This window comes from Thamnophis sirtalis, unplaced genomic scaffold (genome assembly GCF_051295495.1).
Source record: "Thamnophis sirtalis isolate CommonGarterSnake01/CBP01778 unplaced genomic scaffold, rThaSir2_p1.2 scaffold_2, whole genome shotgun sequence".
NCBI lineage: Eukaryota > Metazoa > Chordata > Lepidosauria > Squamata > Natricidae > Thamnophis > Thamnophis sirtalis.
In genome coordinates, this window is record NW_028261382.1 from 28,950,485 (window position 1) to 28,973,409 (window position 22,925).

Genomic DNA, 22,925 nt, shown 5'->3' on the forward strand with positions numbered 1-22,925 from the left:
AAAGCGGGGAGGCCCCGCCCCTTTCCCGCCCCCGCCTCCGCCGCCCAGCTGGGCTCGCTCGAGACGCGTCCGCTGTTCTTCCGCGCAGGCGCGGCAGTATGGCGCATGCGCGCCTCTCCTTTCCGCCTGTAATGGCCGCCCTGCTGTGGCAACTCTGTTCTTTTAATTTTTCTTCACCGACGTACGCTTCTTCTTCTTCTTCTTTTTTCTGGTGTATAATGATGCAATGAGAAAGGGTTTTTTTTTTAAAAAAATGACTTAAAAATTTCAAGGGAAACGGCTGGGGAAGTCCAACAAGAATCAGGCTGGGGATGATGGGAGCTGGAGTTGGTGGTAGTGGGAGAGGCAGGGGGGCGCAGCTATCCAGAACCTGGAGTCACCTCGCCCATCATCCTCAGAACAGGAGCATGGAGACTCAACAGAGCTCTTCCTGGGGCTTTCTGAGTTTTCCCCTACTCCAGCTCCCATCATTCCCAGCCTGACTAGGAGGGAAATGGGAGTTGGAATCCCCTTGCTCTGAAAGGGTGGTGTGGGAGCTAACATTAGGGGAGAAGGTTGCTGCTTTGCAATAACACCTCCCCCCATGGGCTTTTGTGAAGAAAGCTGCTTGCCGAGCTTGAGTGGAAAATCTCACTTTTTTTACAATATCAGGTCTTTTTATTTTTCTTCATCTCCATCGCTTCTTTCTGTGCTTCTTTCTTCTGATATATAATAATGCAGTGAGAAAGGATTTTGTAAAAAAAAAAGAATAAAAAAGGCTCAAAGGGAAGCGGCAGGGGATGTCCAACAGTCAGGCTGGGGATGATGGGAGTTAGGTTTGGGGGGCAGCAGTTACCCAGAGCCACCTCGCCCATCATCCACAGAGCAGGAGCTTCAATAGAGCTCTTCCTGGGGCTGTGGGGGTTTTATGAGTTCCCCCACTCCAGCTCCCATCATTCTCAGCCTGACCCTTGGAGAGAAATGGGAGTTGGAGTCCCCTTGCCCTGAAAGGGTGGAGGGGTGGGCTAACATTAGGGGAGAAGGTTGCTGCTTTGCAATAAACCCCTCAAACCAGGGGCTTTTGTGAAGAAAGCTGCTTGCTGAGCTTGAAAATCTCACTTTTTTTACAATATCAGGTCTTTTTATTTTTCTTCATCTCCATCGCTTCTTTCTGTGCTTCTTTGTTCTGATATATAATGATGCAATGTAAAAGGGTTTTATTAAAAAAAAGGATAAAAAAGGCTTAAAGGGAAACAGCAGAGATTATAGAGAGAGCTAAAAATCTGGGGATGTAATGATGTATAACTATACAATATTATGATGACAATAGCTGGAAATTGTAACCAGGTCCACACTTTGGCCAAAAAATAAGGTGGGGGTGGGGGTGGGGGTTAAAAATATAATTGCTATATATGTATATTTTTTTAAAGGAGGACATATGTTAAAATTATTAATATGAAAGATGTTTATTGCAATGAAATTACTAACACCATCAACCTAAAATGGAGCCAGCTCAGATGCTGAAATCCACCATGCAAATGAGATGAAGAGAGTGGAAGGGAGAAGGGAGATAAGAGGGGGAAGAAAGGGGTTATGAGAGAGGGTAGAGGGGGAGGGAAGGAGAGAAAGAAGGAGTGGAAAGAGGAGAAGGAGAGGGGAAGGGGAAGTAGTGAAGAGAAGGATGACAGAAGGAAGGGAGAAGGAGAGAGGGAGAAGAAAGTGGTGTATAAGGTATAAATATGGTGTATGGAGAGCAGAAGAGCTAATGATAGTCTTTGGGGGTTGATGGTAAGAAGAATTGACATAATATTGAATAATACAAAATGTTGATTATGTAATGGTATTCAGGTGGTTACTTGTATGAAAATTAAAAAATAAAAAACTTTTGGAAAAAAAAGTGAAACAGCAGGGGAAGTCCAACAGAGTCAGGCTAGGGATGATAGGAGTTGGGGTTGATGGTAGGAAGTGGGGAGACAGCAGTTACCCAGAGCAGGAGCTTGGAAATTCAGCCATCATCCTCAGAGCAGGAGCTTGGAAATTCAGCAGAGCTCTTCCTTGGGCTGTGGGGGTTTCTGGATTCCTCCACTCCAGCTCCCATCATTCCCAGCCTGTCCCTAGGAGAGAAATGGGAGTTGGAGTCCCCTTGCCCTGAAAGGGGGGAGGGGTGGGCTAACATTAGGGGAGAAGGTTGCAGCTTTTTAATAACTTCCCCCCCAACCAAGAGCTTTTGTGAAGAAAGCTGCTTGCTGAGCCTGGCTGGGAAAAAAAACCCTCATTTTTACAATATCAGGCCCAACCTGCTGAGCTGCTTTCCGCAATTTTATTATTATTAATTAAATGTACGGTATGTGGTTTTGCCGAATCATCAGCAGGTGGTTTTTTGCTTTCCAAAGGGGGAGCCGAGAGATGCATCTTCACAGCATTGAAAACTCCCCCTTTTGAACTTTCCCCCCTCCCCAACAGCCTCGGAATCCCCTCTAAATAATTCGGAGCAGTCCTTTTGCAAGCTGGCTTAGCTTAACCAAGGCAAGGCAGCAGCAAAGTTGGTGCTTCAGGTCCCTTCCCACTGAGTCATTCTGTAATCAGGTTGCCTCACCCAAGGACCTCCTCAAATAACATGTTTTTCCTCCTGGAGTTGAGCCTCCCCAGGTCTGCAAAGACCCAGCCCAAGTTGCACTAGCCTACAGCTTGCATGGCAGAAAGGAGCATGGCAGAATATTTGGCTGGAAAAAAATGAGAAAGGCAGGCTCTGGGTTAAGAAACTGGACAGCTAGTTGTCTGAAAGGGCCTCCTGCTTGAGCAGGGGGCTGGACTAGAAGACCTCCAAGGTCCTTTCTAGCTCTATTTTAGATGGAAAAGGGGGAGCAAATATGTTGAATAAATTGTTTTTATTACTAGTGTAAGGGTGCAACATTTTTCCTAATAATTAAGGAGTCCATAATATTGATTTAACCAGCATTAAATCCTTCATGGACTTTTTAAGCACCACCTTAACATGGATGTCATTACTATTCCAAAACTTCCCAATTATTCCCAACACTAAACTCCTAGTTTAACAAGATCTAAATTTGGTTTTTAGTTGCCTTGCAATTTCTTGAAGGAACTTGACTTTCTGTTTGTGTTTGTGGGTTGTTGTTTTTTTGTCTGTTTGCCTTGCTGGCTCCTTAGTCCCTTGCATGTTGGCCATAGTTTTCCGATGTTTTACTTTTGAATCATTATGATTCTCAAAATATTGCAATCTTTTTATGTTTTACATCTTTGACAGAACAGTCAATGCAGAAAATAAATCTCAGTTTTTGGACCTCAACCTAGCAAACAAGATGCTTATGAATTACCCACGACCGTGAGCTGCAAAAATCAATTTATTCTTTCTGTTCCTGACAACTTTATGAATCACCAGATGCAGAAGGAAAAAGAAGTTGTTCCGGATTGCAGTTCTACCACTGGCTTGGGAAATATTCCGGCTAAACAAGAATATGAATCTCCTTTGAATCAAGGGGACAAGCATAACCTGGGATTAAGGGGGAAAATCTCCCCCAAACCTTTAATATGGAGGTAAGAGTGGTTTAAATCCTGAACTTTCATTCATTTCTTGGCTAACCTGAGGATTTGGGTTTGTCCTGATTCATTTGAAGAGCTTTTAAATTCTTTTCTTGATCTTCTTTTCTTTCTTTTTTTTTAAATTCAGGACACCTCAAGCAGCCAGGAGAAGTTGTAATGCAAGCTTTAAGTCTCCAGTAAGTGTCTGTAAAATCAAATTTCTCATCCCTCTATGGAATGTGTGTCAATTAAATGGATCTGACATTCTAGGAATGTAGGAATCAATTTTGGAAATCACAATTGTAGTCCAAATTCCTTGAAAAGAACCTCTGCAGGTGATTCTGATATGTGGCCAGGATACTAATTGTTATCTCTTGACAATAAACCAAATAGGACTAAAAGTTGCGTTCAACAGGTCAAAATAAGATTATGAGTGTTGATTGGCTCTGTATCTTTATTTGCAATCAGAAAACTAAATCATATCAATTTTTTAAAGGTAAATCAACATCTTTCGGAGACTCTTGTTTTAATTTTCTTTAAAAAAACGCTAAGCTGTAAATCCATGAGATATTATTGGTTGGCTTGGATTTTTAGTGAGTAGAGCAGGTTGCAGCCTACGAATCGTTTTGCAGAATAGGCAAAGCTTTTGCTTGTAAATAAGATGGCTTGGAATCTCAACTTTTTTTTATAAAGCAAAAATTATTATTTTGACAGTCGATATTATCAGGAAAACTGGAGAGATGGTGGAATAACATTTTTTACAGTTAAAAAGTATCTATTTTCGTGGATATATATATATATATATATATATATATATATATATATATATATATATATATATATATATATATATATATATATATATATATATATATATATATATATATATATATATATATATATCTCCAAGAAAGTATATATATGCTTTCTCTCTCTCTCTCTCTCTCTCCTCCCCACCCCCGTAGGGCTGAGTAGATTTTGGCTCTGTCTTTATGGTGTTCATCCCCCCACCCCACCCCATAGCACTGAAGCTATTCTAAAATCTCTTGGCATCCCACCCACCCCCACTGCTGAAATCATAAAAAATGTTTAGCATTGTCTTTTTCTGTGCAACAGGTTCTTCCTCTGAGGAGCTGTCAGCCTCCAGATAAAAACATTTTGCAGCACGAAGTCGAAGAGCTAAAACGCAAGGAGCTTGCTGTGGATCAGGAAATAGCACAACTCAAGGCTGAGTGTGTATTTATACATGTTTCACATACACTAAGACATCTGTTTCAAACTGCTGCATTGTGTGGGTGGGAAGTGGCAGTTCAAGTACAGTAACTTTTTCAGGAGGAAAGTTGAGTTAATTTACGTAGGCCAAACCTTCTTCTCGAAAACCTTCTTTTTCTTGTGTAGTCTGTGTTTTTGTGAGGCTGTTTTCCACAAAGATACAGATTAACAGAGTTGGAAGGGACCTTGTAGGTCATCTAGTCCAACCCCCACCCAAGGAGACCGTACACCATTTTTGATAGATGGCAGTCCAGTCTCTTCTTGAAAGCTTCCAGTGATGAAGCTCCCACAACTTCCGAAGGCAATTTCTCTTCCCTTTGGGAGTCGATTGCTCCCATTGTCAGAAAGTTCCTCCTTATTTCTAGGTTGAGTCTCTCATTGTTCAGTTTCCATCCATTATTCCTTGTCTGGCCTTCGGGTGCTTTGGAAAATAGTTTGATCCCCTCCTCTCTCTGGCAGCCCCTCAAATATTGGAAGACTGCTCTCCTGTCTCCCCTGGTCCTTCTCTTCACAAGACTAGCCATGCCCAATTCCTGCAACCGTTCATCGTATATTTTAGCCTCTGGAGAACCTTTGAATGATGCCAGCACAACCCGATTGCCAGAGATTAATGAATAAAGTGGAATATTTTAGAATTCCAGTATCTTGGGAATGGGTTGGTACACGTTATTAATTTAAGCAAGGCTGAGATTACTAGAAGACAGGAGAATGCATATAAAATAGAGTCATACATGTTTTTTCTCAAATTTTGTTCCTCCTCCAGCAGCTCTTAAGAATCACACATCTAGTTTGTCTTGACTTTTCTGATCTTGGGTTGTTTTTTTCCACACAGAGGATACAATCTGGAGGAACTGGAAAACCACATTACTCTGCTTCATGAATACAACGAGATCAAAGATGCCGGACAAATGCTTTTGGGCAGATTGGGTAAGAACTAATATAGAACCGTACTGGGTGGGTGGAGGTGTATATGTATTTTAACTATAAACATTCTCCTTTAGATAACTTAGCATCCTTCACCGCCTGGTACCTGATGCACACCAGCATCTGGACTTGCAGCTGTTGGGGGAAGTGACTTAAAACAGTTGGGAGTTTCGTCTTAATTGCCCCAGACCCACAAGGCAAATTCAAGCAACTTTAACACCTAGAGTACTGCATCCAGTTTTGGTCACCACACTATAAAAAAGAAGTTGAGACTCTAGAAAGAGTGCAGAGAAGAGCAACCAGGATGATGAGGGAACTGGAAGCTGAAACATATGATGAACGGTTGCAGGAACTGGGCATGGCTAGTCTAGTGAAGAGAAGGATCAGCAGTCTTCCAATATTTGAGGGGTTGCCACAGAGAGGAGGAGGCCAAGCTATTCTCCAAAGCACCGGAAGGCCAGACAAGGATGGGGGTGGGGGTGGGGGGGTTGGAGTAGATGACCTACAAAATCCCCTCCAACTCTGTTAATCTGACTAATCTTCCAATTATAGAGAGTTTATAGAAGCAATTACTGTCTTGTTTGTGTTTTCTCTTTCCGCCCTCATTTACACAATCTTCTTTGTGTGTTTTTTTCTCCTAGCTGCAATCAGGGGTGTCACCACCAAAGACCTCTACCCTGAATTTGACCTGGACCTTAATGATTAGGAGGAATGTAAAACGTTGACACACCACCTAGAATGTGGAAATATAATACGTGGTGAAAAGGTAACCACTGTTAAGTTCATTATCCCACCTCAAAAAAAATGTTAATGAAACAATAGCTTTAATTTGGGGAGCAAAAAAATAATAATCATTTAATGGATGGAGAAGCTGTTGGGCTTATTACTGCCATTTTGAGGTGGACAGAACAGAATTTTCTACATACATACAAACAAATATCTGCAGCATTCTAGAAAGCTGCCCTGGATGGAGGAATTGTTAATTATGTCCCATTTGTTATGAGGATTGACCAGGCTAAAATATAAAGCCATAAAATAGAAAAAAAAATGTTGTATTAATTGTGTAAATGCTGCAGGTGTGATTGATGGTCTAAATGGAAGTCCCTTCAGCCATTCAATTTCAGGCTTTTCTTCTCCAAAAAGAGCTGGATTTGAAAGTGGAATCCTCTCCAAATCATCACAAATTTTTAACTTATGATCTGAAATCTAGGCTTCTTCAAACACGGCTGTTGAAAACAGTGGGGGGGGGGCTCCTCTCCTTTGGAACATGTTGAGCAAACAACAGTGTGTAAAAGGGGTGCGTTATTTGCTTGGAAGTGAATTTCAGAAGCGTTTTGTGAGATGGTTGAAGCCTCTGATGCGGAGATAAAGGGGTGTGTTTTTGCGTTAGAATCCAGACACTGCATTGCACAGGCGTGGGCCTAAATTGGAAAACTAGATCAAGCCTTTTGAGTTCCATTTAGTAAGCAATATCTGCTAAGAATGTTTATTTCTGTGGTAGGAAGAAACAAAATAGCTTATTTTAATAGAAATTGAGTTGGTGTTTGAAATACACAATTGTGGTAACAATCTGTTACTTTGAAATATCCCATTTCAGCCACAACAACTAATTTTGCTGTGCTGTCCCTTCCTTCCTTTTAATCATCCATCCATCCTCTCATCTTCTTCCTTCCATCCATCTTTCCATCCCTTCTCTCATCTCCTTCCTTCTCTTCCTCCCATCCATCCCTTTTTTCTCCTTCCTTCCCTCCCTTTTTTCTGTTTTTCTTTCTTCCTTCCATTTAATCATCCATCCATCCTCTCATCCCTTTCCTTCCCTCTTTCCCTTTCTTTTTTCTTCTTTCCTTCTTTCCATCTAATCATCCATTCTTACTATCATGTCCTTTCTTCCATCTTTTAATCATCCATCCATCCTCTCATTTCCTTCCTTTCTTCCCTCCCTTCCCTCCATCCTTTTTCTCACCTTCCTTCCTTCCCCCTCTCTCTTTCTCTTCCTCCCTCCCCCCTCTCTTAAATTGCAACATCCTTGGCACGTTGTGTGCAGTTTTAGAGAGGAACATGTCAACATCGAAGCTTCTGATCCAAACTAAAAATTGGAATCCCAGGATGTTTCATATGGTTTCCCCCTCCCCTGCCAAATATTCTGAGAACTCTGGCAAATCTCCTATCGAATTCTGGATTTGGTTCAGATTCGGTCCCTTTCACGATCCTCCGCCCCAGCGTTCAGGTGTGCAAGGCTGTTTTGAAGTTCAGCTTTGACTTTCTGATTGGCTTGCAAAATCGCCCGCTGGATGTTCGGGAGGTCCCACTGCGTTCTCAGCAGGGCGTCCTCCAGCACAAAGACGCCGTCCCGCACCCGCCTCACTTGGCTGCACACCGCCGTGGTCTTCAGTTCCAAACCTATCTCGTGAACGACCTTGCGGAGATACTGCGGGGTCTCGTGCAAGCAGTGAATTTCTAACAAAGGAAAAGAAGAAAGGCCAAAAGCTCAGCAAAACTTAAAGCTGTAATTCACAATCACTACATGAAGAATCCAACGTGTCTCTAAAGCAACCTCTTCCCTCCCCCAGTTTATTAAAATAATTTCAGGCTGGCCTGGCTAAGAAAAAAACACCATATTTTTCAGAGTATAAGATGCACTTTAGTTACAGGGAGGAAAATAGTGGGGGGAAATCCTGCCTACCAAGTATTCGTCTAGCTAGCGTCCTTAGTCTGGTCAGCTTCATCACATACGTTTTCTGGTTTTGAGTATGTGTGCATGCTTTTTATCCCCTAATTGAGGATAAAAGAACAGCTAAAGCACAGCTGATCGTCTGAGAGAGAAGCAATGAGAAAAGCAGGCAAAGCAGGGAAGATGCTTCACTTGTTAGCGCCTCATTAGCGCTAAAAAAAGCTTCTAAAGCACAGCTGATCGTTGGAGAGAGAAGCAGTGAGAAAAGCAGGCAAAGCAGGGAAGATGCTTCACTTGTTAGCGCCTCATTAGGACTGAAAAAGAGCTTCTAAAGCACAGCTGATTGTTGGAGGGAGCAGCAATGAGAAAAGCAGGCAAAGCAGGGAAGATGCTTCACTTGTTAGCGCCTCATTAGGGCTGAAAAAGAGCTTCTAAAGCACAGCTGATCGTTGGAGGGAGCAGCAATGAGAAGCAGGCAAAGCAGGGAAGATAGCTTCACCCGTTAGCGCCTTATTAAGGCTTGAAAAAAGCTTCGAAAAAGCTACATTTGGAGTATAAGACACACCCAAATTTTCAGCCTCTTTGGGGTGTGTGGGGGGAAGTGTGTCTTATACTCCAAAAAATACAGCAATCTTTGAGCCGTTAGGCAGCTTATGGAAAGCTCCAATTCTTTTATCTTTTTTTAGTGCAATTCTGCTGGGTCAGGTTTATACTCTTGAGTAAAAGACATTCTTATTGGCCCAGTTTTTATTTTCTGGACTGAATGCATCAGGAATTTTAGCAGGTTAAAGTTTCTGCCTTTAATCGCAGCATTTTCACCTTCCTTTGATGTTGCTGAAAATTCAGTACAGTGGACAAAGTGAAGAATCACCGGGTCTCCGTCAAAGTTTCTCAAACGTGGCCACTTTAAAATGTATGGACTTCAATTCCCAGAATTACCCAGCCTGGGGAATTCTGAGAATTGAAGTCCAGACATTCTAAAGTTGGCCAAGATTGAGAAACACAGATTAATTCTAAACCAATGCTGATTAGTTTTGCAGCATCCCCGCTAGCTATCCAACCCACCGCTCATTCCTTCCTTCCAAGGCCATCTTTTTCAGTTTGGGGCCGCGGGAACAAAGTTTAAAGATTTAAAGAGAGTTCCGGAGCTTAATTTCCTATTTTTAAATAAATCAAGGGTGCCAGTCTGCCTTAATCTAAGAGCGAAGGCCCTCATCATCATCTTTTAATGATCTCATAATCCCTTGCATGGTGGAGTCCAGGCGACTGAATGGACCTGAGTGTTTACTGGCCGGATGCCCTTCCTGTTGCCAATGCTGAGATATATTCAGCAGATATACAATAGTGGCCAAAATTGTGGAAACCTTTTGGGAAAAGTGTATTTTTGAGGTTTGATGGCTAAACAACACCATTTTATTTTGCAGTAGTACCATAAAATTATATATCAATGGAAAGAGAATGTAATCAGGAATGTAATGCAACAAAGTTTGTTCAATTATCTGTATTCTGTGAAAAGTTATAGCCAAATAACTGGGGAAAAGATGCTTAGGTTGATATCAGGTAGTTTTCCTTCATCTGATTGTAGCCAACGAACACGAGTGTTGAGAGAGCCAATCAGGTGTCATCTTGTTTTGGCAATAGCCAAATAGCCCAGACCTTAACCCAATTGAAAATCCATGGAGCTGGCTAAAGAAACTTGTTAATCAGAAGCAACCCAGTAATAAAACCCACTTAATAGAAACAATCATTCAATCTTGGTTTCACATTATAACAGCTCCAGAAATAAAAGACTCAGTTTGCTTCACGGGAAGACATTGTAAGGCCATAATTCATGCTAAAGGTTACCCAACTAAGTACCCTATTCTGTTTTGACCCCCTCCTCCGTCCAGTAACGAATGCCGAGACAAGCTTAACTGCAGGAAACCAAAACCTCGGTGGCTGAAAGCCAAGCACAACAAACAGATAAGAACCTTGGCAGCAACTCAGACTTCGACACAGACAGATAACAGCTTCTCCAGGTTACGAATGAAGATGAATCCTGCAAAACCAGACTCCTCCCAGTCTCTCCTTAAATACAATCTTGAGAGGAGCCTAATTACAACCACCTGGGTCCAATTATCTTTTGTAACTGCATAGTTGTTCTCTCCGTCGATCTGCCCGGCGTTGCCAAGCATCCAGGACCACCTTCCTTGTCTCCTCATCACTACTCCAAGGCCTGATGTCAGGAACACACTCCCTTCGGCTCTCACCGCTGCTCCATGCCTCAGGCGCCTCCTGGTGACCAATCAGCCTCTCTGCGCCCTGCTCGGAGTCTGAACCCTGTCCAGGGTTCTCCACCTCTTCCAGAACCGACTCATAAGGCCCCTCGCTGGCGGAGTCTGTTTGCAGCTCCAACGGCTCCTGCTGGGCCACAACACTATTCCTACCCTATTTCCCCGAAAATAAGACCTCCCCAGATAATAAGCCCAATTGGGCTTTTAAGTGCATCCCCGAAAATACTGTAACGCAGCAGCCATGAAGTCACGCTTGCTGCCTCCTGCACCTCCAAAATAATAAGTCCTCCCCGAAAATAAGGCCAAGCGCTTATTTCGGCGGTCAAAAGAAAATAAGACCCCGTCTTATTTTTGGGGAAACTGACATAGTGATAATTTTTGTACTGTATAACCTCATTTTAATTTTTGTATACCTCATTTTTTTTCTATGCGTTTCACTTTTCTTTAGAACTGCTCTCCTAACAGCAAATCCTTCATAAAAGTTATTCCATTGATATATAATTGTATGGTACCACTTTAAAAAAAAAGTGTAATTTCCATCCAACCTCAAAAATACACTTTTCCCAAAGGTTTCCACAATTTTGGCCACTACTGTATACTCGTGGTACCCAAATACCTGCTTCTACCTAGGGTTGAACTCACAGCCTCCTGATTGGGAGGCGAGAGCGCCACCTCTAGGCCACCGCGCCACTAAGAGAGAAGGTCATACCCAGCTGGAATTCGGGCGGTTCAAAACGGAGGCATCGCACTGCCGTGATCAAAGGGGGGCTTTTATCCATGGGGCGAATTAGGCCTTTGACCGCCAGCTCATAAGATTCTTGAGTTTTCAGGTCCAGGTTAGCCCATCTGGGAAGGGATAAAAAAAACAGAAGCATAATTATTTGGCAAAAAGTACGAACCCCTCCCCCAAATGGAGCCCAAAATGTTACGTTGCAAAGTGAGAAATGTGAGTTTTGCCCCCGTTTTACGACTTTCCCCGCCACATTCGTTCAGTGAATCACCACAAGGGTTCAGTTAGTAACACGGTCGTTAAGTGAACCTGGCTTTCCCGTGGACTTTTGCTCGTCCAAAGGTGGCCCCAAAAGGGGGGTGGTCACGTGACCTCAGGACGCTGCGGCGGTCGTAAATACAAACCAGTTGTCAAGCATCCGAATGTCAGTTGCGTGACACCTGGGGGTGCTGCATCGGTCGTAAGTGTGAAAAATGGTCGTGAGTTGCTTTTTTCGACGCTGTTGTGACTTTGAACGGTCGCTAAATGAACTGTCGTAAATCGAGGACTGCCAGTATTTGCTTTAACTCATGTTCCTATCAACATTATCGCTTCGTCACTGATCACCGGTCAAATAGGGCACGGAGTTTTTTTGGCTAGGACCAGAAAATACCTTTTTTATGCTTTGTTGGTCTTTATCGTGATGTCTTTTGATAATTGGGGTGAGCTGCCCAGCCCCACTGAGAGTCCTGGGTCGTTCCCTGAATCAGAATAGAGCTGAAAGGGAGCTTGGAGGTCTTCTAGTCCAACCCACTGCTCAAGCAGGAGACTCTATACCATTTCAGACAAAACAGTTGTCTAATCTCTTAACAACCTCCAGTGATGGAGAACCCACAATTTCTGGTGGCAAGCCGTTCCACTGGTTAATAGTTCTCACTATTAGGAAGTTTTTCCTTCCTTCTAGGTTGCTTCTCTCCTTGATGAGTTTCCATCCGTTGTTCCTTGTCTGGGCTTCTGGTGCTTTGGCAAATAGTTTGACCCCTTCTTCTTGGTGGTAGCCCTTCAAATATTGGAAGATTGCTATCGTTATCACAACCAAGTCCTTCTTTTCTCTAGACTAGCCATGCCCAGATCCAGCAACTGTTCTTCCTATGTTTTAGTCTCCAGGACTAAAACGTACCAAGAACGGTTGCAGGATTTGAATATTCTTCTCTGTGTTGTTTTTTTCAAACCTCTGGATTGAAAGAGGGCTGCAGGTAACAACTGCAACCGTCGCTGAAATAAGATGGCCAATACAATAGCAGAGTTGGAAGGGACCTTGGAGGTCTTCTAGTCCAACCCCCTGACTAGGCAGGAAACCCTATACTGTTCCAGACAAATGGCTATCCAACATCTTCTTAAAGACTTCCAGTGTTGGGGCATTCAAAACTTCTGGAGGCAACTTCTGTTCCACTGATTAATTGTTCTCACTGTCTGGAAATTCCTCCTCAGTTCTAAGTTGCTTCTCTCCTTGATTAGTTTCCACCCACTGCTTCTTGTTTTACCCTCAGGTGCTTTGGAGAATAATTTGACTCCTTCTTCTTTGGGGCAGCCCCTGAGATATTGGAAGACTGCTATCATGTCTCCCTTAGTCCTTCTACATATAATCTAGTGCAGTGTTTCTCAACCTTGACGACTTTAAGTCCCGTGGACTTCAACTCCCAGAATCCCCCAGCCAGCATAGCTGAGCATAGCTGGCTGGGGAATTCTGGGAGTTGAAGTCCACGGGACTTAAAGTCGCCAAGGTTGAGAAACACTGATCTAGTGTGTCTTAGAAGAACAGAGATGGAAGGGACCTTAGAGGTCTTCTAGTCCAACCACCTGCCTAAGCAAGAAACCCTACACCACTTCAGACAAATGGTTCTCCAGCATGTTCTTAAAAACTTCCAGTGTTGGAGCATTCACAACTTCTGGAGGGAAGCTGTTCCACTGATTAATTGCTCTAACTGTCAGAAAATTCCTCCTCAATTCTAAGTTGCTTCTCTCCTTAGAATCATGCCCATTTTAACGTCCTTTTAGCCAGAGTTGTTAAGCGAACCACTGCAGTTAACAACTGTAGTGGTTCGCTTAACAACTCTGTCTAAAAGGACGTAAACGTGGGCACAATTCTTAGCCATCTTATTTTACCGATGGAAATTCTGTCCCAAATCAAGGACTATCTGCATTGGTAATATAAGATATCCCAAAAGAATTGTGTGTATTCCCATCTCTATCTCCCGCCTCAAATCCTGTCCAGAAATGCTGCAAAACTCTGGTTAACTTAACCAAACAACACTGAGAGTCATGATTCTCTTTATTTATCGTGCCAAGTTTGAGTGCAACACAAAGGCGCAGTTGACATTGGAATGTGCTTTCTGGAATTTTCTGGAGGAGAACCAAGAGCCTAAGGGTTGCAAGAAGGGTGTATTTTGGGAGAAACATGTTTCCTTAACTAGTGTGCCCCAGGTGTGTTGGACTTCTGTTTTTCCCATCTGCACATTTTGCTGGAAAGGCAATTGTCAAAAGGTAAAGGTTCCTCTCGCACCTATGTGCTACTCGTTCCTGACTCTAGGGGGCGGTGCTCATCTCCGTTTCAAAGCCAAAGAGCCAGCGCTGTCCGAAGACGTCTCCATGGTCATGTGGCCAGCATGACTCAATGCCAAAGGCGCACGGAACGCTGTTCCCTTCCCACCAAAGGGGGTCCCTATTTTTCTACTTGCATTTTTGACGTGCTTTCGAACTGCTAGGTTGGCAGAAGCTGGGACAAGTCATGGGAGCTCACTCCATTATGCGGCCCTCGGGATTCGAACCGCCCAACTGCCGACCTTTCTGATCGATAAGCTTAGCCACTGAGCCACTACACAGTCCACGCTTGGTTCAAACATAGGAATATTTTATTTATGCTACATGCTGCGAAAGCACTCCTGTTCTAAAAACCACATTCCCCCCAAATATATATATATATATGGTGTTTTGCCGCCCTTCAGCCTCATCCCCCAACTGAGAAAAGTTTGGGGGAACTCAATCTCCTTTTCACTGGTTTTTTTTTTAAATAAACAGGGGGGCACGCAGGAGATAGGCCACTTCAATTCACAATTCACCCAAGTTGGGCATAGTTCATTTTAAAGAGCCGTTTCCTGAGCTCAGCCTTCTCTCTTATCAACCGTCATCAATCATTTTCCTCTTCCCCCGGGCAAGCAGCTGGGCCAGCCCTGCCCATCCTTGCCCTGGTAGGCTTCCTGATCCTCCCCGTGTCCGAGTTAAGGCTTCTTCTCGTCCTCCCCCGAAGGGATGGAAGGGGGCGGTTCCTGTTGCGGTATAATCTGCAAGCGTTGCAAGAATTCTTCGGCTTGCCGGTCCACCTCGGTCTCGGGGCGCAAAACGCACCAGAGGAGGAGCAGCGCAATGCTCAGGCTGATCAGCATGGCCCGCCAGAGGGGCTGCTGCTGGTCGCTGCCCATGGATTGCCGCGTGCTCCACCGGCGGGGGTTGGCGGGGCTCTTGGTGAAGGACAGCGGCTCGGCGTTTTCGGGCTCCTCGCTCTCTTTGGGCCGGCTGTAGAGACGGCGCGGGAGGAAGCCGAGGGACAGAGACGGCCTGCGAAGAAAACAGAAGGAGGTTGGTGAGAGGCCAACCTTCTTCGCGCCTTCCAGCCCATTTCTGCGGATTTTAGAGAGCGAGCCCTTGACTTACGACCGGTCGCTTAACGAACATTCAAAGTTACGCCAGAGCTACCTACGACCCGTTTTCCGAGTTACGATCTCTGCGCGGTACACAGCCTCGGTCACAGGTACGCATTTTGGGCCCTTGGCAACGGGTTCACCTGGATGGCCGTTCGCACCATCCTGCAGACAGCTGAGCTGCCATTTTTGTCTGTTTCTGGTGTTTTGTTCCCTTATTTCCTGGCCCAGAAATGCCTTCGCTCTACGACTGCTGCATCCGTTCACTTAACGACCGTTGTAAACAAAAGAGTGGCGGCTTCCCCTCTGATCCCGTGAGGCTGCGTCGTACGGCTGCGGTGACTTGCTGCCATTAACTCCTGGCTTGGTTACGGTTATAAATCAAGAACTACCAAGCGGCTGGCAGCGGGAAATTGAAGTGGCCTAAAACGTCTGTGCACGATATAGATTCTTTCGCTAAGAAATTCTCCCAGAATTTTCTCTCTACCACACTTCAGGGCTTCCGTTTGGAAAACTGCTCTCAGTGGGCTTAGTTTGTTTTAACAATCCTCAGGCAGAAAGGAGATTTTAAAGGATGCCCCCCCCCCCGCCCCACCCGGGTATCTAAATCCTTTCTGAGCTTGTTCGTTCTCTTGCAAACACTTCATTACCCTAACTAGGTAACATCATCATTAACACTGATGATGTTCCCTAGATGGGTCACGAAACGTCTGCAAGAAAGCCACCAAGCTCAGAGAGCACCAAGGACCCCACAGTCCTTCTCCTCTTCCCCCTCCTCTTTCTCCTCCTCCTCTCTACAAACCCAACTGCCCCTCCAGCACTGATGACGTTCTGTAGGTGAGTGATGAGATGTCTCCTCTTCTCCCCACACCCCACTCCCTTCTAGCACTGATGATGTTACCTAGATGGTGTTCTGACCCAGGCTTCCCAAGAGCCTGAAGCAAACTCCTTGTCCTGACAAAAAAACCTTTTATTCATTGACACTGAATTCTGCTCCTTCACCTCCAGCAAAGTCTTTCGAGGGAGGATTTATAGTCAAAGACCTTATCTGGCTTGGAGAGCTGCCAGGCCAAACTTGGCAAGGAGTCTGGGAGAGTCACGAACCAATGAAGCGAACAAATTGTCTCCTGCAAACTCCACTCCCCTTTTGCTCCTCTTTTATTTCCTCTGAGAGGGGCCATTCATCGTCCACCTGTGGCCTTACTCCTAAATCGACCCCTGTTCTTTAGCTGTTCCCTTCGTCTGGCAACTCTGCGCATGCGCACACTGGGAACAGGCTCCAGTTGTTCTTCTGCCTCACTGATGTCTGACTCCAAAGGCAGCTGATGACTGGCATACGGCCCTGGCCCCCTCTCTGCCTCCAACACAGAGCCCTCATCAGAGCCTTCCCCAGACTCCAGGACTGGCCCATCTTCCTCCCCAACCTCCTCACTGCCCGACTCTTCTGCCAATTCTGCTAGCAGGCCACAACAGATGGGTCATGAAACCTCTGCAAGAAAACCACCAAGCTCTTCGAGCACCAAGGACCCCTTGTTTTAACCCTGAGATCCTTTCTCTTCTGGAACGTCCCTAACTTTGGGCAGTCCCCTTCCACACCACACGCCCCTTTCAAACGCTGCAATTTGGACACTCACTGCAGTAGAGCCTTGTGGTTGGATCCCTGGATCACCGAAACCATCCGCTCCAGTTTCTCCCGCGTTACGTGATCTCCGAGGAAGAAGAAGGGAGACAAGCAGGGTTAAGTTTTCCCTTCCTCTGGTTTCTCCCCCCGTCTTTTCCCAAAGCAATTCCAAAAGTCCCAATGTGGAAAAAACCACCAACTGCAGCGTGTGTCACTTTAGCTCCTCTGGACAAGCCCACTTACCAAACGTGCTCTTCTCAATCAGTTTGCCCGTGTCGGAGAAGTCATTGGTGGCTTTGCCGAAGAAGCCGTTCACGGTGTATGCCTTTGAAAAGGAACCATTTCAAGAAAACGTTTGATTTTTTTATTCTCTTACATACCATTTTAAGTCTACATTCACACGATTGTTATTCTTCTTTACATTTATCATTCTTATACATTTATTATTTCATTTAATAGGTTATAATATAGTTTGGGTTGCTTTATTTATCATCCCTTCCTCCTTTTGTAACACCACCTTATTTTCCCCTTCTTTTCTCCCTCCACTACTTTCTTCCTCCTCTCCTTCTCCTTTCTTCTTCCCTTATCTTTCTCCTACTACTTCCTCTTCCCCCTCCTACCCACTTTCCTTCCTCTCCCGTCCTCCTCTCCTTACTTCTTTCCCCTGTCTTCCTTTTGTTCTTTCCTTCCTCTCTCTCTTTCTTTTCTATTATTGTAGATGTCTCTTTCAGGTCTCAGTTCATGTTTCCTTGGGATGGTACTTCCACAAACCCAAATATACTTTGATATCATTTCTTATTCCCTTCCCTTCGCTCATCTATCCTAACTAAAATTCCCCCCACCTTTATGTCTCGCTCTTAGATGGGTGGGTGGGTGGATAGATGGACATAGAGATGGATGGATGAGTGGGTGGGTGGGTGGACAGAGATGGATGGATGGATGGATGAGTGGGTGGGTGGGTGGGTGAGTGGGTGGATGGACATAGAGATGGATGGATGGATGAATGGATGAGTGGGTGGGTGGATGGACATAGAGATGGATGGATGAGTGGGTGGATGGGTGGATGGACATAGAGATGGATGGATGGATGAATGGATGAGTGGGTGGGTGGATGGACATAGAGATGGATGGATGGGTGGGTGGGTGGGTGGGTGGATGGGTGATGGACAGAGATGGGTGGACATAGAGATGGCTGGATGAGTGGGTGGGTGAATGGATGGATGGACAGAGATGGATGGATGGATGACTGGGTGGGTGATGGACATAGAGATGGATGGATGAATGGATTGGTGGGTGGATGGACATAGAGATAGATAGGTAAGTAGGTATGTAGGTAGGCAGACAGACAGATAGAGGCAGGCAGGCATACAGATAGATAGCAATAGCACTTAGACTTATATACCGCTTCACAGTGCTTTCCAGCCCTCTCTAAGCGGTTTACAGAGTCAGCTTCTTGCCCCCCCAACAATCTGGCTCCTCATTTGACCCACCTCGGAAGGACGAAAACCTTGAGCCAGTCAGGATTGAACTACCAAACCGCTAGCAACCGACACTGCATTCTAACCACTGCGCCACCACAGCTCATATCCTCCCCCTAAGCCTCTGAAATGGAGGGGACGGCTTACCTTGGTGAGATGTGCGTTGTACCAGTCTTTGAGCAGCTTGTTGCCAAAACCGATGCCGAGCACTGGTGGAGTAAAACGTAGAAGGCGAAACAAGTGAGAATTAAACACTCCCACTGCTTCCTATCAATAGGTTCTAGATCAAAGTGGCTTTAAATTAATCCGGGCAGGAAGAATCGCATACAACACTGGACAATCAAAAGTGGAGACACACACATACACACCAAAACGTGCAAAACTGTAATTTCCCCATCCTAGAAAAATTCTGGATAAACCCCACATGGGAGAAGCTAAACTAACAATCCAACGAAGCTGAATAAACCCTTCCTAACAGGTTAACGGAAAAAAATTTCTAAAAGCCAAATGAATTGCAGGAGAATATTGTTCCTCTGATGATAGAGTTGTGCGGTGGCCTAGTGGAGGAGCTCTCACTGTGAGTTCAATCCTAGGTAGAGGCAGGTATTTCTCTCTCTGTATATTCACAATGGGAATACATCTGCCGGACAAAACTCTACATTGGCAACAGGAAGAGCATCCGGCCAATAAACACTCTTGATAGCTCCTTTCAGTTGCCCACTCTACCCCGCAAAGGATTTGGGGATGGTTAAATGATGATGATTGTTTTTCTGCTGATATCCCAGTTAAAAGCTGGCTAGTAAGTTTGTTTTTTTTAAGTAATTTTTTATTTTTAACTTTCAAAACAAACATGACACATAAAATCTTCTTTCTTTACATACTGTAGAAAGTGTTTCAGTTGGTTACAAAAGGCTTTCGTGCATCTCTTCCACAGTCATCAAGCATAATTCATATTAACTCAAGTATTTTAACTCCAATGTTTATATATGTTACCATCATCATACCTCCAGTTTTATTTGACTATCATTGTTTAGACGTCCTTCATCATAAAATATACCAAAATTTAATACATAACCACATACTGGCATTTCATTTACTATTTCTAAAATCCTCCAATAGTACTGAGTCCTTATATCCTATTCTAGCTAAACATCCATAATATTTAGTAACAAAATTTTCCAATCCTCCTTTTCAAAGCACTGCTTACAATTTACATCCAATTTCCTTATGTTGTACCCATACCTATATATATAAATTATTTATCATTATCCCTTCTTTATTTGACTATATCCTATATCATAACATTTTCCCCCTAATAATCAAAACTTTATCTAATTTAGTTCTTTTTTTTAATGACCTTTATATATAATCCAAAAGGTTTTCTGATCTTCCCTTCATGGGTGTCATTCAATAAGAGCCGAGGTGGTGCAGTGGTTAAATGCAGCAATGCTAATATTCATATCCAGTTATTGCTTATCATAACACTACACATTGTATACATTATTATCGTTATCAGTTTTTTTATTTAACTATACCTAAGCTGGCTGGTAAGTTTGATCAAGCCCATCCTCCCGAGGAATTTTAATACCTAGAGTTTCTTTTACTTACCCAAAACTCCCGAGGATTTCATATCCAGATGACTGCCCACTCCAATTTTTAATTGCGTGAAAACCGGTCCTGAAACTGTGCAAAAAACCAACACGGATTTTAACGGTTGAAAGGATGTTTGCATTGTGCAAAGCAAAAAAAAAATTTTTTTACCTTATTTAATTTTTTTCTCCCCCCTTGACGTGCCTAAGTATTTCTAAAGATGACAGGTAGCCTCAACCAGCCCAAAAAGTGCAAATTTTGCCAACGCTTGGCAAGATTGATTTCACACCCTAAAAACATTCAGCAAAAGCGACTCGACAAAATACAACCGGAATGTTTTCTCCTTCAGGCGGGTGGCAATCCTGATCCGGTTTTGTTCCAGATCCCGATTTCCACAAATCCTCTTCACGCCATCTTACCTAGAGGCTGGTCAGCCAACCTAGGAACCTGGCTGACCGTCAGGATCAGTTCCTTCCCAGTCTCCTCCTCCTTTTCGGACATGGTGGGTTGAAAGCATATTTGTTGACGGGGTTCGGGACGCTTTAAGGCGTTTAAGTCTGAAAGCAAAAAACAAAACCAGGTTTTTTTTTTACATTTTTTCTCTTATCCTCTCTTCCCAAACGGCAAGATCTGAATTGTTCCGAACTTCCAACTTCAGCATGTGAGCAGAAGGTTGGACACAGGATCTTTTAAGGATTCTTCCAACTCTTTTTTTTAACATATATTTTTATTCTTTTTAAACAAAACAACACATACAAAACAAAGCAAGAGAAGAAAAAAGAACAACTTTCCTCCATTTCATCAAGCATGTCGTTTGGTTACAGGTTTTTGTGCATCAATTCTTAAGATTAAGAATAACATCACTGGTTTTGCATTAAACATAACTGGATATTTCGCTGTCATTGAGCCTTATGTGTTCAAATTATCATTAATATTCTTTCATTTGTAACAATCCTTATTTCCTTGAATTAATAATTATCAAATAACAATGAATCTTTAAAGTATTATAGTATCACCTATCTCTAAGGAGAAAAAGCGAGATTAGAACAAAGAATTCCCGTAAATTTATAATACACATTCATATTTTCAGTTGACCATAATGTCACCAATCATCCAGAGTTCCAAGAAGAGTTTTACATTATTAATTATTAATCCATATAGTGGTTAAGTATTTCAATTCATATATATATCAATTGTTCATTACATCGTCATTGATCCATTTAATATACAAAGATCTTTCTAATATAAAATGTTCACTACATACAATTATACCAAAGTGTTGAGATCATCCCACTCATACATTGAGATCATTATTGTGTTTTAACTATCATGTGAATAGTGCTCTATATCATAACAAGGAAAAAAAACTATTACTACATAAGTAAACAGTTTCATTTCCAGGTTTTTTTTATCTAACCATTGGTAAAACAAGTCCCACACTTTATAATATTGCTCATCCTCTCGTTCTCTAATTTCAAATGTAAGCTTACTCATTTCGGCACATTCCATTATTTTCCAAATAGTTTCCTCCTGTGATGGTACTTTCTCGTTTTTCCAATTTTTAGCAAATACAATTCTAAGGATTCTTCCAACTCTTGTTTATTTTTTTTTCTGGCAAGGCATCCCATTTTTTGCTAAATGCCTCTTAGGAAGGCAGGGGCTGGACCTCTGGTTGGGGCAAAGCTTCCCTGATAAAGTTTAAAGCCATCCGCTCTGCTCCTTTGGAGCCCTCCAGGTGTTCTCAACACCTGGGAAAGGGCATATTATGTATCCTGAGGGGCCCTTGCTGCTCTCTGAGATTGCCTGTTTTCTTGCAGGCCGTTCATTACCCAAAGTAACACCATCAGTTAATAGCGCTGATGATGTTCCCTAGTTGGGTCATGAAACGTCTGAAAGAAATCAGCTCAGAGAGCACCAAGGACCCCACAATCCTTCTCTTCCTCCTCCTCCTCTTCCTCCTCCTCCTCTTCTTCCTCCTCCTCCTCTTCTTCCTCCTTCCTCCTCCCAGCAAACCCCACTCCCTTGTAGCACTGATGAAGTTCCCTAGTTGGGTCATGAAAGGTTTGCAAGAAAACCACCCAGCTCAGAGAGCACCAAGGACCTCACAGTCCCCCCCCTCCTCCTCCCTTTTCTCCTTCCTCCTCCTCTCTCCACACACCCCACTCCCTCCTAACACTGATAATGTTCCCTAGCTACGTAATAAAACGCCTGCAAGAAAACCATCCAGCTCAGAGAGCACCAAGGGCCCCCTCATTTCAACCCTGAGCTACAAACTTTCTCCTTCATTGATTAGGGTATCTGGTGGTCTTCCTGCCTAAATCCGGATTGTTTGGGTTGCCCTCCAGCACACACAGCCCTCCCTCCCAAGCTAGAAACCCTCATGCAAGTGTGTCCCTTGTCTGAAATGCTCTCAGGGTTTCCTGCCTGAGCAGGGGGTTGGACTAGAAGACCTCCAAGGCCCCTTCCAGCTCTATTATCCTGCGCCTAAACTAGCATGCTGTGTGTAAGCCGCTGGTACCATCGTCCTCCCCACTTTCTCCTTCCTCCCCCCTCTTTCTCCTCTTCCTCCCCTCACCCCACTCCCTTCTAGCACTGATGATGTTCCCTAGTTGGGTCATGAAACGTCTGTAAGAAAACTACCTAGCGCAGAGAGCACCAAGGACCCCACAGTCCTCCTCCTCCTCCCAGCCAACCCCACTCCCTTGTAGCACTGATGAAGTTCCCTAGTTGGGTCATGAAAAGTTTGCAAAAAAACCATCAAGCTCAGAGAGGAACGAGGATCCCATAGTCCTCCTCCTCCCCCCTTTCTCCTTCCTCCTTCATCCCCCCTCTTCCTCCCCACACCCCACGTTTTTCTGGCACCGATGATGTCCCCTAGCTGGGTCACGAAACGTCTGCAGGAAAACCACCCAGCTCAGGCCGCCCCGGGGTGGCAGCCGCCTCTGGTCGCGGGGAGAGGGAGGCGGACGGGGGGAAAGAGGAAACCACTCACCCTTGAGCAGATGCATCTGCACCGTCTCCTTCACCGCCCTCCAGTGCATCCCCGGCGGCTTGTAGACGGCGAAGAGCCCTTGCAAAGCCGTCCCCGCCGCCGCCGCCCGCATGGCGCCCGTTCTCGGCCGCGGCGCAACCGCCTCTCCGCTCCCCGCCTTTGCACTGCCGGGTTCAGC

The 22,925-nt window shown here is 44.3% G+C and overlaps 2 protein-coding genes across 6 annotated transcripts; one reads left to right on the forward strand and one right to left on the reverse strand.

Annotated features, from left to right (window-relative positions):
• Window positions 1–43: 43 nt before the first annotated feature.
• Window positions 44–16,397, forward strand: SWI5 (SWI5 homologous recombination repair protein). 4 transcript variants are annotated; one of them, XR_015695483.1, is made up of 7 exons: window positions 44–181; window positions 3,250–3,534; window positions 3,668–3,716; window positions 4,636–4,751; window positions 5,624–5,718; window positions 6,357–6,481; window positions 15,953–16,397. XR_015695483.1 is itself a non-coding variant. In XM_087704611.1 (6 exons), the coding sequence occupies exons 2-6, from the start codon at window positions 3,368–3,370 to the stop codon at window positions 6,419–6,421; spliced, it is 492 nt and encodes a 163-aa protein (XP_087560737.1). In that variant the 5' UTR covers window positions 44–181; window positions 3,250–3,367; the 3' UTR covers window positions 6,422–7,143. The 4 variants fall into 4 exon arrangements, 3 of the variants coding, with proteins under 3 accessions (XP_087560737.1, XP_087560738.1, XP_087560739.1); XM_087704611.1 differs by lacking the exon at window positions 15,953–16,397 and having other exon boundaries at window positions 6,357–7,143; XM_087704612.1 differs by lacking the exon at window positions 15,953–16,397 and having other exon boundaries at window positions 74–181; window positions 3,245–3,534; window positions 6,357–7,143.
• Window positions 7,188–22,909, reverse strand: TRUB2 (TruB pseudouridine synthase family member 2). Of its 2 annotated transcripts, XM_087704608.1 has the most exons (8): window positions 22,748–22,909; window positions 20,175–20,312; window positions 19,774–19,848; window positions 18,313–18,374; window positions 16,931–17,012; window positions 16,701–16,773; window positions 11,369–11,505; window positions 7,188–8,172 (listed from the first exon to the last, which is right to left on the reverse strand). In XM_087704608.1, the coding sequence occupies exons 1-8, from the start codon at window positions 22,857–22,859 to the stop codon at window positions 7,901–7,903; spliced, it is 951 nt and encodes a 316-aa protein (XP_087560734.1). In that variant the 5' UTR covers window positions 22,860–22,909; the 3' UTR covers window positions 7,188–7,900. The 2 variants fall into 2 exon arrangements, with proteins under 2 accessions (XP_087560734.1, XP_087560735.1); XM_087704609.1 differs by lacking the exons at window positions 7,188–8,172; window positions 11,369–11,505 and adding an exon at window positions 14,259–14,983.
• Between the last annotated feature and the right edge of the window lie 16 nt (window positions 22,910–22,925).

Coding starts and splice junctions, on each gene's coding strand:
- SWI5 (XM_087704611.1), top strand. CDS start 3,368: ATGAATCACCAGATGCAGAAGGAAAAAGAAGTTGTTCCGGATTGCAGT. Junction 3,535..3,667: donor CCCAAACCTTTAATATGGAG/GTAAGAGTGGTT, acceptor TTTTAAATTCAG/GACACCTCAAGCAGCCAGGA. Junction 4,752..5,623: donor ATAGCACAACTCAAGGCTGA/GTGTGTATTTAT, acceptor TTTTCCACACAG/AGGATACAATCTGGAGGAAC.
- TRUB2 (XM_087704608.1), bottom strand. CDS start 22,859: ATGCGGGCGGCGGCGGCGGGGACGGCTTTGCAAGGGCTCTTCGCCGTC. Junction 19,849..20,174: donor GTTGGCTGACCAGCCTCTAG/GTAAGATGGCGT, acceptor TTTTTTGCACAG/TTTCAGGACCGGTTTTCACG. Junction 16,774..16,930: donor GATTGAGAAGAGCACGTTTG/GTAAGTGGGCTT, acceptor TCTTCCTCGGAG/ATCACGTAACGCGGGAGAAA.